The sequence below is a fragment of the Clarias gariepinus genome, chromosome 15 (assembly GCF_024256425.1).
Source record: "Clarias gariepinus isolate MV-2021 ecotype Netherlands chromosome 15, CGAR_prim_01v2, whole genome shotgun sequence".
Lineage (NCBI taxonomy): Eukaryota > Metazoa > Chordata > Actinopteri > Siluriformes > Clariidae > Clarias > Clarias gariepinus.
The window spans coordinates 3,123,695-3,139,654 of record NC_071114.1 but is presented as its reverse complement, the minus strand read 5'-3'; the positions used below and the strand labels follow the sequence as shown (position 1 = coordinate 3,139,654).

General features: G+C 41.4%; 1 protein-coding gene across 2 annotated transcripts in view; it reads left to right on the top strand.

Moving 5' to 3' along the window:
• Nucleotides 1-15,960, top strand: part of prmt3 (protein arginine methyltransferase 3) — a 67,304-nt gene that overhangs the window by 35,907 nt on the left and 15,437 nt on the right. For both annotated transcript variants that reach the window (XM_053513891.1, XM_053513890.1), the window contains exons 12-13: nucleotides 2,468-2,655; nucleotides 12,069-12,155. In XM_053513891.1, the coding sequence (XP_053369866.1) occupies nucleotides 2,468-2,655; nucleotides 12,069-12,155 (275 nt within the window). The remainder of the gene's footprint in view (nucleotides 1-2,467; nucleotides 2,656-12,068; nucleotides 12,156-15,960) is intronic.

The window sequence follows — 15,960 nt, the reverse complement described above, 5'->3', positions numbered from 1 at the left end:
AGTTTTTCTTTGATGTAACTCACCGTCTATTTTCATCAGATGTGTGTTAAGTGTAAATGAAGCGACATAGCGTTACAGCGTGCTTCATAACATGGTCCTGCTCACCGATGATGAAACTTAAGGCCAAACACTTTCAATCATTTAATATTAAATGTTCTCTATTTTGTTGATAAGTTGTTACAGAGCTATGAGTGTATTTGCATTTCTTTCATTTTTATTACTTTTTATTTCTTAATTCCTACATTCTATAATATTTGAATAGCTGCACGTTGTCACAGTGTCTCGTTGTCACACTTCCCTGTCCCTCGTGTGGATGTTTATGGATACAGGATGTTGGACGTGTGCAGATCTGCTGTATGGACATTTACCATTTAGCTGCAGGGAAATGTATATCTGAGACAAATACAGCATATGGAGCTGTGTGTGTGTATGTGTGTGTGTGTGTGTGCGCACACATGATTTGTGGATGGCAGCAGAGCAGAGGTTCCACTGCATGATCTTTACTGCTTTAGTGAGAATGGGGAGAAAAAGAGACAGGGTCATTGCTCCTGATGGTGGACGAGTGGGAGGGTGAAGCGGTGTGTGTGTGTGTGTGTGTGTGTGTGTGTGTGGTAGATGGGAGAGAGAGAGACTTTTATTGCTCTCGATGTTGTGTCTTTAAAACGAAAATAAAAGAGTGAAAGCGAGAGTGAGAGACTGTGATGCTGCCTGCACTGTAAGTGTAAGATCTCACCAGGTTGGGTGTTTGTTCCACACGCACTCACGTGACCTCATTACAGGACTTTAAGTGTAATAATGCCATTAGTCTCAGTGGTGTGTAGCTGCGTAATCAGCCTGCACCATCGCACCCTTCTGACAGTCTTTACTCTCCCTCCCGATCGCCCTGACGGTAGTCTGAACACACAGTCATGTGACCTCTTAGTCATTTTTCTCTCGTTGTGTTTTTCTGTTTCCTAGTCTGTTTAATGTTTCCCTGGTTTCTCAAACACTCAGAGACGTTTCCCCCATTAAGACGTGATCAGATTCTGATATCGCATGTCTTGGTTTTGCACTTAAGGCAGCCACACCTCTGTATACTGATGCTTAGAGATGTAGTGAAGTATAAAGTTATTCGTCAAAGCATCTGCCTGTTAAAGCAGACGGGTCTATCCAGACCGAAATGATGGAGCGCGAGAGAAACCCAGACTGCTGATGCAGACAGAAATGAGATCACCTGTAGGATGGCGTCAATGCAGTTCCTACGTAGCAGAAGCAGGTTAAATGAGGCTGGGTGATGAGTGGTGAGACAGGTGAGAGATAAGGAGGGTCGCCAAGGAATAAACACCCAAAGTGAAAGAAGAGTAAAACCCTTTCTCTTTTTTTCTCTTCTTTCTCTGTTCATGTCCTCCTTTATCGTATTACACCCCCTCCTTCTCATCTCATCTTTAATCTCTCTCTCCCTCTCTCTTATCCTTCCTCCATGATGAAGGCACTTTCCCCTGCTTCTCTCAGGGCCGAGTGTGAGGTGATAAACGGGCCATGAGCACCGGCTCGAGAAGGACAACCATGTCAAAGCAATGAATCTTGGAATACGCCCTCTTTTTTTTCACTCGCTCGCAGTGGGACGTCCCAATACTCGGTCAGCACTTGCACGTCACCAGGGTGTGTGTGTGTGTATGTGTGATGTAGTTAGACTCCTGTGGGTGCTGAGAGAGAGCGAGAGAGAGAGAGAAAGAGGGATGTTTGCATAGTTTTTTTGTTTTTTTTTTGGCTGTGTAAAAAAATATTTGCTTTCTGCTTTACGACCTCCACCTTCAGTGTGTCAGCAGTTACATTCTGTTTATAAGCCGAGTGTATGTTTGTACCTTGGGCATTATTGGGGTCCGCGTGTGTGTGTGTGAGGGAAAGAGAGAGAGAGAGAGAACTCCGCCTTCATTAGTTGGCATTAGTACACTTACCATTAGCATGTAGCATATGTAGCTTCCGCAGCAGGAAGTGAGTTTAGCTTTAAGCGCTTTTCTTATGACCATAAAACGCATTAAAACTGATGAATGTACGCCGAGTGTTTATGAGCAGTTTAGTTTAGATCTTCTTTTGCCATGAGCTGTTTTGGCTTTTAGATGTTTACACAGAAGGAAATTCACAATCTTTTGAAACACGGAAGAAACTTCTGTCCTGTTTAGGAACATTTTCATTTTAAGCTTCTTTCCCAAAATCAAGACCCGAACCATCCCATAATAATAAGACTTCTCGCTGGTGGCTGTTATTAAAGTTTTTTTTTTTTAAATACTGTGTTGAAGAGCTGTGTATGTATAGTACCCATAATGCACCGCAGCATTAACACTTGAGAAATAGCTGCAGGTCAGAGTTCCAAATGTGACATTAAAATGACCATGTAATGAAATAAAGCATTATACAAAACTGTTTATTAGAAAAGTCTTTATAACCTTTTGTCTAAGTTGTGTTGTTTCTTCTATCTCGTTCTCAGTTTATCCTGACCGATGTAGCATTAGCCTAGCAGCGGTAAGCGATGCTGAGAAACACCGCGATCACATTGCTTTCTGGGATGATGTGTACGGCTTTAAGATGGCGTGCATGAAGAAGGCGGTGATTCCTGAAACAGTGGTCGAGGTTTTGAAACCTGAAACCGTCATCTCAGAGCCCAGTGTTATTCAGGTACGCTGGGTATATTTCATCAGCTATCAAATGCCAGTGCTTTTAATCAGATACTCATTACTTTGTCACACTGAGTTCATTCTGGACAAAAGACTTTAAGATAAGATTTAAATCTTTATTAATCCTGAAGGAAACTGCAGGTCAGCAGCAGCGCTGAATAACAGGAACACTCAGAGAACAGTGGTGAAGTGAAAACATACACAAGTACTTAGGGGGGAAAAAAATGGTATACAATATCTATATAAATAAAATAAAGGTTTTGTCTGTACATCAGTCAGAACTCACTCTTTCACTGATATCTTTATATGATATGATATGATATATATATTTTATGATATACATTTCATACACTGGAGGAGCTGAAACCTCTGTCTGTCTGTATGTCTGTCCAGACAGTTTTTGTCACAGCATCACACAAAACTGGAAGTAAACTCAATGTAAACAAACACCTGCACCAATAGATATTAATTAGAAAAGATAAAGTGTATATTTTTACTGGGATTAGTTCATATTTTCACTTTGGATGAAATAACAGCGTTGAAGTGGTATAAGTGAATTTTAACACGCTGGAGTGGTTTTAAGACAAAACTTCATCTTTATCCTTTTATCTACTTTTTCCATTTCTCATCTGTGATTCACTCTCCGATTACCGAACAGGGAGTGTATTTGTCTGACCACCAAAGAAGGACAACTTAGTGTAAACAAGGCGTAAGATACTCAACTCAAAAAGATACTAAATTTTTTTGTTCTTTAAGTTAGTTTACAGCGTTTTAAAACCGGCAAAATTACCACCATGGGGTACATTAGTTATGATAGAGACACTCTTGTTTCTATTGGTATACAATGTACTCACAATTCGACGTTTTTAACTCCGGATCCGAGCTGGCCGAGTGAGATCCTGAGGGACAACAAAGGACGCGACGCGAAGCGGCGGCCTCGAGGGAAACGAGCCGGCGTCAGGAACAGGCTGAGAGCCCGTGCACACCGCACACCTCTGCCTAGCATCCTGCTCGCCAACGTCCAGTCACTGGAGAACTAGCTCGATGACCTCAGGGCCAGGGTAAAGTTCCAGAGAGACATTCGGGACTGCAATCTCCTCTGCTTCACCGAGACATGGCTGAACCCAGCGGTGCCGGACCACGACATCCAGCCGGCCGAGTTCTTCTCGGTTCACCGCATGGACAGGACGCGGGACTCGGGGAAGTCAAGGGGAGGCGGCGTGTGTTTAATGGTGAACAGCAGCTGGTGCAACAGCGCGAGCGTTGTTCCTCTCACACGCTCCTGCACACCCAACCTGGAACTACTGTCCATCATGTGTCGTCCTTTTTACCTTCCTCGGAAGTTTACATCGGTCATAATCAGCGCCGTTTATATTCCACCACAAGCGGACACGGACACTGCCTTATGCGAGCTGCATGAGGCACTCACACAACAACAAACACAACACCGAACTTTTATCAGCACATCACCTGCCCCACCAGGGGCGAAAGGACACTGGACCACTGCTACACAACGGTCAAGGACGGCTACAAGGCACAATCTTGTCCACCGTTTGGTAAATCCGACCACGCCGCCATCTTCCTCATGCCAAAATACAAACAAAGGCTGAAACAGGAAGTTCCGGTTCAGAGGGAGGTCGCGTGCTGGACGGACCAATCGGTGGCCGCGTTACAGGACGCACTCGATGACGCAGACTGGGACATGTTCAGAAACAGCTCCGATGGTGACGTCAGCGTGTTTACGGAAGCGGTTGTGGGATTCATCGGGAAACTAGCGGACGATACCGTAGAAAAAAAGACTATTAAAACGTTTCCCAACCAGAAGCCGTGGGTGGATAAAACCATCCGCGACGCTCTGAGATCTCGCAACGCTGCCTACAACACGGGACTCGCGTCGGGGGACATGGAACGTGGAACCGTACAAGGCTGCGCCATACAGCGTCCGGAAGGCGGTGAAAGAGGCGAAGCAGCGCTACGGGAGGAAACTAGAGTCACAACTCCAACAGAGTGACTCTAGGAGCCTGTGGCAGGGATTAAGAACAATAACGGATTATAAAGCACCAACATCCGGTATGATAAACGCAGACGTGTCTCTGGCAGACGAGCTGAACACTTTCTATGCTCGCATCGAGGCTGCAGCTAAAGACGCTAGCGATGCTAATGCTAGCGGCGCTCACGGCTGCAGACAGGAAGTCACTGCCAGCACCGGAAGCGCGTTCATCATCTCAGAGCATGACGTGAGGAGAGCCTTCAAGAGAGTGAACACCAGGAAAGCAGCAGGACCAGACGGCATCTCAGGCCGCATTCTCAGAGCCTGCGCAGACCAGCTAGCACCTGTGTTCACAGAGATATTCAACATCTCTTTATCTCAGTCGGTGATCCCCACATGCTTCAAAGAGTCCATCATTGTTCCTGTCCCAAAGAAACCTCATCCTGCTTCCCTCAATGATTATCGCCCTGTAGCCCTCACCTCAGTAGTGATGAAGTGCTTTGAACGCCTGGTCAGAGACTTCATCATCTCTTCACTACCAGACACACTAGACCCACTATAGTTCGCTTATCGTACAAACCGTTCCACGGACGATGCAATCTCTCATCTCCTCCATACATCTCTCACTCACCTGGACACTCGGAGGGGGAATTATGTGAAAATGCTCTTTATCGACTACAGTTCTGCATTTTATACCATAATTCCCTCCACACTTACCACCAAGCTGGAGCACCTGGGACTCAGCTCATCAATGTGTCAGTGGATCTCCAATTTTCTGACTGGCAGACCACAGGCAGTAAGGATGGGCGGACATGTCTCAGCCTCCCTCACTCTCAGCACTGGAGCCCCCCAGGGTTGTGTTCTGAGCCCCCTGCTGTACTCTCTGTACACCCACGACTGCGTGGCCACTACCAGCTCCACCGCCATCATCAAGTTCGCTGACGACACTGTTGTGGTGGGCCTGATCACGAACAACGATGAGACGGCCTACCTGGAGGAGGTTGGAAATCTGGAGAACTGGTGCCAGAGAAACAATCTCCTCCTGAACGTCAGTAAGACAAAGGAGCTGATAGTGGACTTTAGTACAAAGCAGGTGAGGAACTACCAGACCCCCGTCATCAACAGGAGCCCAGTGGAGAGAGTGGACAGCTTCAGATACCTCGGTGTTCACATCACGCAGGACCTGGCATGGTCCTGTCACATCAACACCGTGGTAAAAAAGGCCCGGCAGCATCTCTACCACCTCAGACGCTTGAGAGACTTTAGACTGCCCTCCAAGGTGCTCAGGAATTTCTACTCCTGCACCATAGAGAGCATCCTGACGGGAAATATCACGACCTGGTTTGGGAACAGCACCATGCAGGACAGACGAGCTCTACAGAGGGTGGTGCGATCAACTGAGCGCATCATCCGCATCGAGCTCCCTGACCTGCACTCAATCTACAGCAAGCGGTGCTTGACCAAGGCCAGGAAGATCGTGAAGGACCTTAGCCACCCCAATAACGGACTGTTTACTCTGTTGCGGTCTGGGAAGCGATTCCGCTCCTTGAAGGCCAACACAGAGAGACTGAGGAGGAGCTTCTTCCCGCAGGCGATAAGGTCTCTCAACCACAACCACACCACTATGCAGAACTAACAATCTTTTCATCTTTTTCATAATTGATCAAATCTATCAATCTTCTTACATCCATGAACACTATGGACAATTACATGCTCACCTTCCTTCATATATACACTACATGTCGTACGTTTACATCCTGGACCATTGCACAAAGACACTTTAATAACTTTGCACACCTACCTTCACAACTACACGACATTTTACAGTTTTACGTTTACATCCTGGACCAGTGCACAAAGACACTTTGATAACCTCTGCACAAAGTCACTTTGCACTTTGTTCTATGCATACTTGCACACACAGCACAGTATATTTCAATTTGTACAGTAGATTTCTATTTTTGCACATCATATTTCTATTTCTATTTCTATTTTTAGTTCTATTTTTTCCTAGCACATTTCTATTTTTATTTTTAGTTCTATTTTTCCTAGTTTAATTTAATTTTTTATTTAATTTCTATCTTATTTCTATTATTCATATTTATTTCTTATTTGTAAACTTTAATTCTCTTCTAGGGTCAATGACAGTCGTATAATGCATTTCACTACATTTCGTACTGTGTATGTTTGTGTATGTGACAAATAAAATTTGAATTTGAACCTTACAGAATGGGATTTTTTTGTATTAATAAGTTAGACAGAGAGTTCTGCTGTACAGAGAGACACACAGACATGTACGTGGGCTTTAACCTCAAATAATAATAATAATAATAATAATAATATCACTGATTACATTAAAGATCAGCAGATTATTATTAGATTTAAACTTTAAACTATTTCTAAAAACTCTTTAACCATCAATGACGCGCACTTACGCTAGTTATAAAATAAACCAAATATATAGAAAAACAACATATATATTGGGATTCCTTTGATATATTGTGATTGCAATGCAAACTATAATATTAAATGTACCATTTTTCTATTATAATGTATTTATTAATTAATGCTAAATAAGTGCTGGAGTAGCACACGCGTTACAGTCAGACTAAAAGATGTTTTTAAAACCAAAATTTATTTGAAACTAAAATACAATGGAACCTCGGAATACGAGCATAATTCGTTTCGGAAGCGGGCTCGTTTCCAAAACACTCGTAAACTAAATTAAATTTTCCCATAAGAAATAATGGAAACTTAAATTATTCGTTCTACAGCCCAAAAAATAAATACATAAAAATAGTTAATACAAAATATAAAGTAAAAATAAAACAAATTAACCTGTACTTCACCTTAAAAAAAAAAGTACAAATGAATACCGACACATAAGTGTTTCCGTTTGTCCATGTGTGTGTGTGTGTGTGAGTCTCTCCACATTAACGGAGAGACTGTTTTATCGGAAAAATTAGCAAGGAACATTGCTAGTCACACTCGCGTGAGTGCATACTATCAGAATCACTGCTGTAAAGTTAAAAAACAGCAACAACAAAAAACAACAACAAATGAACCTGCTCACTTCACCTTTGAAAAGAATTGCGACAGAGCGAAGTTTCTGTGTAAGGCAGAGAGTGTGTGTGCATCATAAGGCAAGAGTGTGTGTGTAATCGTCTCCTCTGCTGGGTGACTAAACACACACACACACATGTACACTCTCTGCCTTACACAGAAACTCTGCAACCACTAAGACCCAGCAGGGGAGACGATAGTAAAGTAGTCATCTTCCCTGCTGGGTCTTAGTGCTTGCAGAATTTCTGTGTAAGACGGAGAGTGTGCATGTGTGCGTGTGTGTGTGTATTCACCCAGCAGGGGAGACGATTACCTACAATTCCACAGCGCGAGAGAGAGAAAAATCGTTGGCTTTGTTGTGATCACGTGACGCTTGGTGTCAATTCAAGAAGCGCATGCATGATACATGGTACTCGTAAACCAAGACAATGCTCGGTTTTCAAGTTGAACTTTAATAAAAATCTTTGCTCGTCTTGCGGAACACTCATAAACCGCGTTACTCGTAATCCGAGGTTCCACTGTATAGACATTGTGCATTGTAATTTCAGGCATATTAGCATCAGTTATAAATGACTAAATCTTATGACTATCTAGATTTTCATGTAGTTATTGGATGGATTACGCCCTGTATAGCTTTAATATTTTTTATATAAATCTGCTGTAATTGCATGACTTCCCATGCATTTAACATTATGTTCTAGAAAGGTTCTGTATCTAAAATATGTTCACAGGTATCACAAACATAAACTATAAACTTCAATATTTTAATTATATAGTTTAATGAAACACTATACATTTCACACTGTTGCCTTTCCTGTAGGTCACATGACCTCCAATGAACGTTAAATGCAGAGCCTTGTGCTAAATGTGTCAGAAGCATGAATGTAACGCTCCCTGCACAGAGGGTGTGGTGACAGGCGGTGAAGGCTCTCATCATAGATGGAGAAAATCCATATCCTCAGTCATTGTTGCTAAATACTTTCACATCAACATCCTGCCACATTAGTAAGGTCAAAGCTCACATGTCAGTCAATGGCGGTTTCAGTTCCCTGCTCTATTATATTCTAATAACATCAGCTCTAACTTTTCCCCTACAGATTTTTGTATGTACCATGTAATAGAATTATACATGCTTTGTTGGGTTACATGCACTTACATGCTTGAAAATTAGGAAAAGCGGCGAGACGTAGCATGCTGTGGGGAAAACAATGCCAGTAAACCAAGACGTGCATGTTACTGCTACTATTTTCAAATCTGCTAACATTTATTATATATGAAATATACTGTTTAAAATACATTTGTCAGCCGCAATAATAATAGTAATAATAATAATGAAGAAGAAGAAGAATTATCTACAAAGGACGAAGAAAAGCCAAAACAAAAATCTTTTTGGACCAGGACCTCAATCTAGCGAAAAAGGGTCTTCACTAAAATCGCAGTGAACTATCCTATGAGTATAAGAAAAACATTCTCAAGCATCATTTTTGGAGAGGTACAGGATACTGCTGAAGCAACAACAACAAAAAAACATTAGACCCAAGCAAGGAGTTTTCCATAGACATGTCCAGAGCAGCTTGGAGTTAACTTACTCTTCATGACCTGGTTAAAACCATCAAGAGAAGCCAGACTTGAATGCCACTAGCTCAGAAAAGCTCCAGAACTTCTGGATCTCTTGTTTCAGTGCCCTGTACCAAGATCTACTCAAAGCCATGAATAACGTTCTCCAATATCCAAAATTCACCCTTGAATGCATGACTACCTGCATCACATATTTTCTCTGCAAAAGCAAAGATAGAAAAGACCTCACTGCCAAGGATGTATTGATTTTCTGAAATCAACACAGGTTCAAAATTATAAATACAACTACCTAGATTATCAATTCAGTTTTGCTGAGCCCAAGGCCTCCTAACTTCCTGTTAGTGATGATGATGGATACCAGCTGTGTCACCAATGTACATTACAATGAGAAAGTCCATGGGGCTCAGTGCAGGTCTGAGAAAGAGGACAGTAGAAGTCAGAAACGTCTTTTAGAACTATTTCTATACAACTGCAGATTTCAAGATTGGTTCAAACCACTGTACTAAGTAAGTAAAGGTTATTAGAAAGTAGAGCCTCTTCGCCAATTTGTAAAAGAACACTCGTACTGTCTCCCTCAACACAAAAAAAATTGGTTCTGATGGAACCCAGGAACCACTTAAATACAGTGCTTCAATGACCTGGAAGGTGCACCACTGTCTCCATTCAGGACAGTTTTACTTTACCATGGACTAAAAGAATGGCGTCCCAGAAAGAAGCACCTGCTCTACAATCCAAATCTTCAAGCTCCGATAAAGTTTGCAGCTGAGCACATGGACAAAGAATAAAAATTTTGAAGGAAAGGTTTGACCAGACGCATGTTTGAAGGAGTAAAGATGAAGTTTTCAACCTCAAGAACACTATAGCAGCTGATAAGCAAGATGGTGGTAGCATCACGCTCTGGTGCTGTTTTTCTTCTGCCAATGGAACTGGTTTATTAAATATGGAGTCATGAAGGAGGACAAGAACATAAGAATTCTTCAGCAGAACCTCAAATAATCAGCGAGACTGTTAAAACCTAGACATTGAGTGTGCTAAGAGAACAATGATCCCAGAACCACAAACGATGGATAAATGAGGATAACTTTAAGCTTTTGGAGCCAAAACCTTACTAAACTTGTGTAAACCAAGCTTAAAATTTGGGTGTGTTTCTGAAAACCAACACATTTAATTGATTTTTACTAATTCTTCTAAAAGAGGGGTCAAAGAGGGGTCAAATATCCAACCAGAATTCTGCCAGAAGCTTGTCGATTAAATCATGACCAGAAGCAACTGCTATGGTGAAACATTAGGTGTGGTGTGTGTATAATTTTGACTCTGCAAGAAGAATCTGACAATGGTGTGAATTGACTACAAAAATGTATTTGAGAGAATCCAGCATAAGGATCTATTGAGCGAGTCCACCAGAGCAGTACCATCAAGAATAACATGATAGGCATTAGCTGACAAACATTTCAAGGCGATTGTCTCCATCTCTTTCTGCATCTGTCTATTTAGGCTCTTAAACAAGCTGAATAGACAAGGTCTAGTATACAATCGACGGAAAACAACAAAGCGGTCCATCTATTTTGCATGGATTACCTCAAGACATTCAGGAGAGACAAGCAGCAGCTCAGACAGCCAGTGCACAATCTTAAGACCTTCAGTGACAAAAGGATGCATTTTGACTTGGACAAATAGGCCACTCCAGGTTTCCAGAGAAGGGAGTACAAGGCAAGAGTCAAAACATTCAGTTAAATGGAGGGTCTTCAGTCTAAAACAAGATTACAGATACAAGTATCTCGGCATCAACAAAGCATTGATCCACAGTATGTTAGTCATGTTAGTCTCAACATAGGGTACTTTAATCAAATTTAAGTTTGGGGTCCCACACATGGCTTGAGAAGAAACCATTGGAAGACACGAAAACTGCTCCTAATGGACAGCCATCACTACCCAATGCCTGTTGTAGATGAGGTGTAAATGCCATTATATAAAGAAATACCACTTGGTCATGGACTCATTAAGCTCAAGTGAGCACGCCACAGTGCCATTGTCAGCCTGCACAACTAAATACTGTAGAGCAAGTCAATGCTGAGTTCATAATGATGGTGAAGAACGACAAAGCCAATAAAGGCACATTCTCTGAGACCAAGACAGAGAATGAGATTCCCACAACTCAACCCCATCGAGCACCTTTGGGATGAACTGGAATGGAGATTGCCCGCCAAGAACCTTGATGTTGAGGCGCCAGACAGTACTATAAGCATGTAAACAACACACAATTACACCTACATTGCTCCAAACCATTTAGCAGAATGTGTTATTCTGTGATGAAAAGATGCAGCTCTGCTTCCTTTTCCATTAGGGTGAGACTCACCATGTTGTTGCTAAGTTGTTGCAGCCCAGGCGAACGTTGGCAAAGTTGTCTAAATGATTTGAACAATTGTGTGGACTTACAGATGCGACCCCTCAATATGAAGTTCAATTTGTATCAAGTTAATATAGGTTGGCCTTCAAAATTATTGGCACCTTTCTCTATCTTGCACATTTGTTTACATCATAAGGGTGTCATGAAAACAAAAGTTGACATCATATGTGTTAGGAACAAAAGAGAGTTTTTTTAAATAATTTTTGTGTGGTAAATCTATTTTTTGTGTACAAAAGATATTTCCCAGGGTGCCAATAGTTTTGGAGGCTTATACTTAGTATAATACAAAACTGTGCTGTGTACTGAGCAAGACAGTAATTTTTGGGCTGTATCGTGTGTGTGTGTGTGTGTGTGTGTGTGTGTGTGTGTTTTCCAGACATTGGACTGCAATGTTGTCACTCTTCCTGAGCTGGAGTTTACTGCTGATTTTACCCTGAAGATAACAGCAAACACATACTGCACTGTGAGTAACACACACACACACACACACACACAGAGTAATCAAGATTGTCAAGAGTGAAGATTAATTAGAGGAGAGGAGATGGATGAGGCCTTTGATTGGCTGAGATGGGTCAGGTGACACCTGAATGATTGATAGACGACCTCGGTCCTTCCCACTCTGCCTGGTGAATTAGGTGTTTCACTTCACGGCTACTTTATTAACTAAACTTTTTGCAGTGTTTGTAAGTGAAAGAGACAAAAAACAACGACACTACATTTTAAGAAACTGATTTTTATTTTTGATCCCGTTTCGGTGCGGTCATATGTGCACATCTCTACCACACTGGTATCCGCTTTATAGATTAATCAATACACTGTTATTATCTCTTTCCCCACGTTAGAGTTGTACTGTATGCCAGATGAAGTGGAGTTTGTAAACATCATTTGACTCTCTCGTTCTCTCGGCCTCCTTCTTTGCTGGGTTTGTTGCCACATGTTTTAATCTTTTGAACTAAATATGACCTGGACCTGGTGTTTCCTACACAATGCAGAACAGTGTGTTTGTATGAAGGGTTCAGCTCCTGCTGTCTGGTCTGTGTGTGTGGGAAGTTTACATGTTCTCCCTGTGCTTGGTGGGTTTCCTCCAGCTACTCTAGTTTTCTCCCACAGTCCAAAGACATGCAGATTAGCATAACTGGCATTCCTAAATTGCCCATAGTGTATGAGGCTCCAGGCCTGTCATTATACAAAATAAGAGAATGAATAATAAATTATATTAGTGTCATGATATATTGGGTTTTAAACACACAACTGTTGTTATACTGTATGTAGCTAAAGATATAAACAAGATGTTTACATACCCAAATAAATTGAAACTCTGATTTTTCACTCTGGTGATTGTAAAATCACTAAAACCAGATCTGTTTAGGAAAATGAACTGGGCTTGCAGTTGAGTGAAGAATGTTGTTGGAAGGCCATAGACAGAATACACTCCAACTCCTCCTGTGTCCGTCTCAGTCTTATTCAGTTTAAGGTTTTGCACAGAGTCCATTATTCCAAATCAAGGCTGGCTGAAATATTTCCTGATGTTGAGGATAGATATGACAGGTGCCACGCCCCTCCCTGTAATTTAAGTCATGTGTTCTTTTTGTGCCCAAACCTGCACAACTTTTGGACAGGTTTTTTTATTCAGTCTCGTGTCCACTATACTTGAAGTACAGTTGAAGCCATGTCCATTAACTGCTATATTTGGCATTACAGATGATTTAATTCCATTAAGTTCTGCACATAAAGATGTTATCACCTTCTTATCTTTGTTGGCCAGATGTTTAATACTTTTACATTGGGAGTCCGTTAAGTGTCCCTCTATCTCTCAGTGGATTAAAGATTTATCACTTTTTTTTAGGCTTGAGAAGATAAAATACACACTGAGAGGTTCTACTAAATTATTTACAAATGGCTACCGTTTATTGTTTATTTTGAAAATTTACAGGTACTGTCCTAATGATTATTTAAACTGGGTCATGCATCGGAGTGTATGTATGACCAATCAAATTCACACAGGTTCGTTTGAGCTGAAGAATGCAGGGGCTGCGTGTGTGCGTGTGTGTAAAGGTTTTAGTGTATGTTCGGGGTGGGTGGGGAGTTTTTCATTTTTCTTTTATTTTAATCTACAGTGGTGTGAAAAACTATTTGCCCCCTTCCTGATTTCTTATTCTTTTGCATGTTTGTCACACAAAATGTTTCTGATCATCAAACACATTTAACTATTAGTCAAAGATAACACAAAATGCAGTTTTTAAATGATGGTTTTTATTGTTTAGGGATAAAAAAAAATCCAAACCTACATGGCCCTGTGTGAAAAAGTAATTGCCCCCTGAACCTAATAACTGGTTGGGCCACTCTTAGCAGCAATAACTGCAATCAAGCTGTTGCGATAACTTGCAACGAGTCTTTTACAGCGCTCTGGAGGAATTTTGGCCCACTCATCTTTGCAGAATTGTTGTAATTCAGCTTTATTTGAGGGTTTTCTAGCATGAACCGCCTTTTTAAGGTCATGCCACAACATCTCAATAGGATTCAGGTCAGGACTTTGACTAGGCCACTTCAAAGTCTTCATTTTGTTTTTCTTCAGCCATTCAGAGGTGGACTTGCTGGTGTGTTTTGGGTCATTGTCCTGCTGCAGCACCCAAGATCGCTTCAGCTTGAGTTGACGAACAGATGGCCGGACATTCTCCTTCAGGATTTTTTGGTAGACAGTAGAATTCATGGTTCCATCTATCACAGCAAGCCTTCCAGGTCCTAAAGCAGCAAAACAACCCCAGACAATCACACTATCACCACCATATTTTACTGTTGGTATGATGTTCTTTTTCTGAAATGCTGTGTTACTTTTACGCCAGATGTAACGGGACACGCACCTTCCAAAAAGTTTAACTTTTGTCTCGTCGGTCCACAAGGTATTTTCCCAAAAGTCTTGGCAATCATTGAGATGTTTTTCAGCAAAATTGAGACGAGCCTTAATGTTCTTTTTGCTTAAAAGTGGTTTGCGCTTTGGAAATCTGTCATGCAGGCCGTTTTTGCCCAGTCTCTTTCTTATGGTGGAGTCGTGAACACTGACCTTAATTGAGGCAAGTGAGGCCTGCAGTTCTTTGGATGTTGTCCTGGGGTCTTTTGTGGCCTCTCAGATGAGTTGTCTCTGCGCTCTTGGGGTAATTTTGGTCGGCCGGCCACTCCTCGGAAGGTTCACCACTGTTCCATGTTTTTGCCATTTGTGGATAATGGCTCTCACTGTGGTTCGCTGGAGTCTCAAAGCTTTAGAAATGGCTTTATAACCTTTACCAGACTAATATATCTCAATTACTTTTGTTCTCATTTGTTCCTGAATTTCTTTGGATCTTGGCATGATGTCTAGCTTTTGAGGTGCTTTTGGTCTACTTCTCTGTGTCAGGTAGCTCCTATTTAAGTGATTTCTTGATTGAAACAGGTGTGGCAGTAATCAGGCCTGGGGGTGACTACAGAAATTGAACTCAGGTGTAATAAACCACAGTTAAGTTATTTTTCTTAACAGGGGGGCAATCACTTTTTCACACAGGGCCATATAGATTTGGAGTTTTTTTCTCCCTTAATAACGTAAACCTTCTTTTAAAAACTGGATTTTGTGTTCAATTATGTTATCTTTGACTAATAGTTAACAGTTTTGATGAGCAGAAACATTTAAGTGTGACAAACATGCAAAAGAATAAGAAATCAGGAAGGGGGCAAATAGTTTTTTACACCACTGTATATAAGTAATAATAATACATTTAATTTTTTATATGTTTATGTATAACAATTGTTCAATAAATGCTTTTTTATGTCAAAATAATGGTAGAGATAAAGAATAATTTTAGCCTAAATTTCTTTCTTCACATTCCCAGTGGCTCAGAAGTTTACACACTTAAAATTGCCTTTAAATTGTTTAACTATAGTTGGACATTTCGCCTTTCAAAAGCTTCTTACAATAAGCTCCTGGGATTTTCGCCTATTCCTTTTGACAAAACTGGTGTAACTGGAGTCAGGTTTGTAGACATCATCACTTATTCAGTTCTGCCCACAAATCTTTTATGGTATTAAGGTCAGGGTCTGCTTCAACACTTTGGCAGCACACTTGGGGTCATTGCCCATTTGTGACCAAGCCCAAAACACATCAAAAAAGCAACCAAAGTCAAAGAACTGTAATGATCTTAAAGGGCAGAGTCAGTCACTCCAGCTTTTCACTTACTGAAGACCCACACACACGCACACACACAAACATAGGGACTGTAGGGTCTACAGTTAAGCAAAGG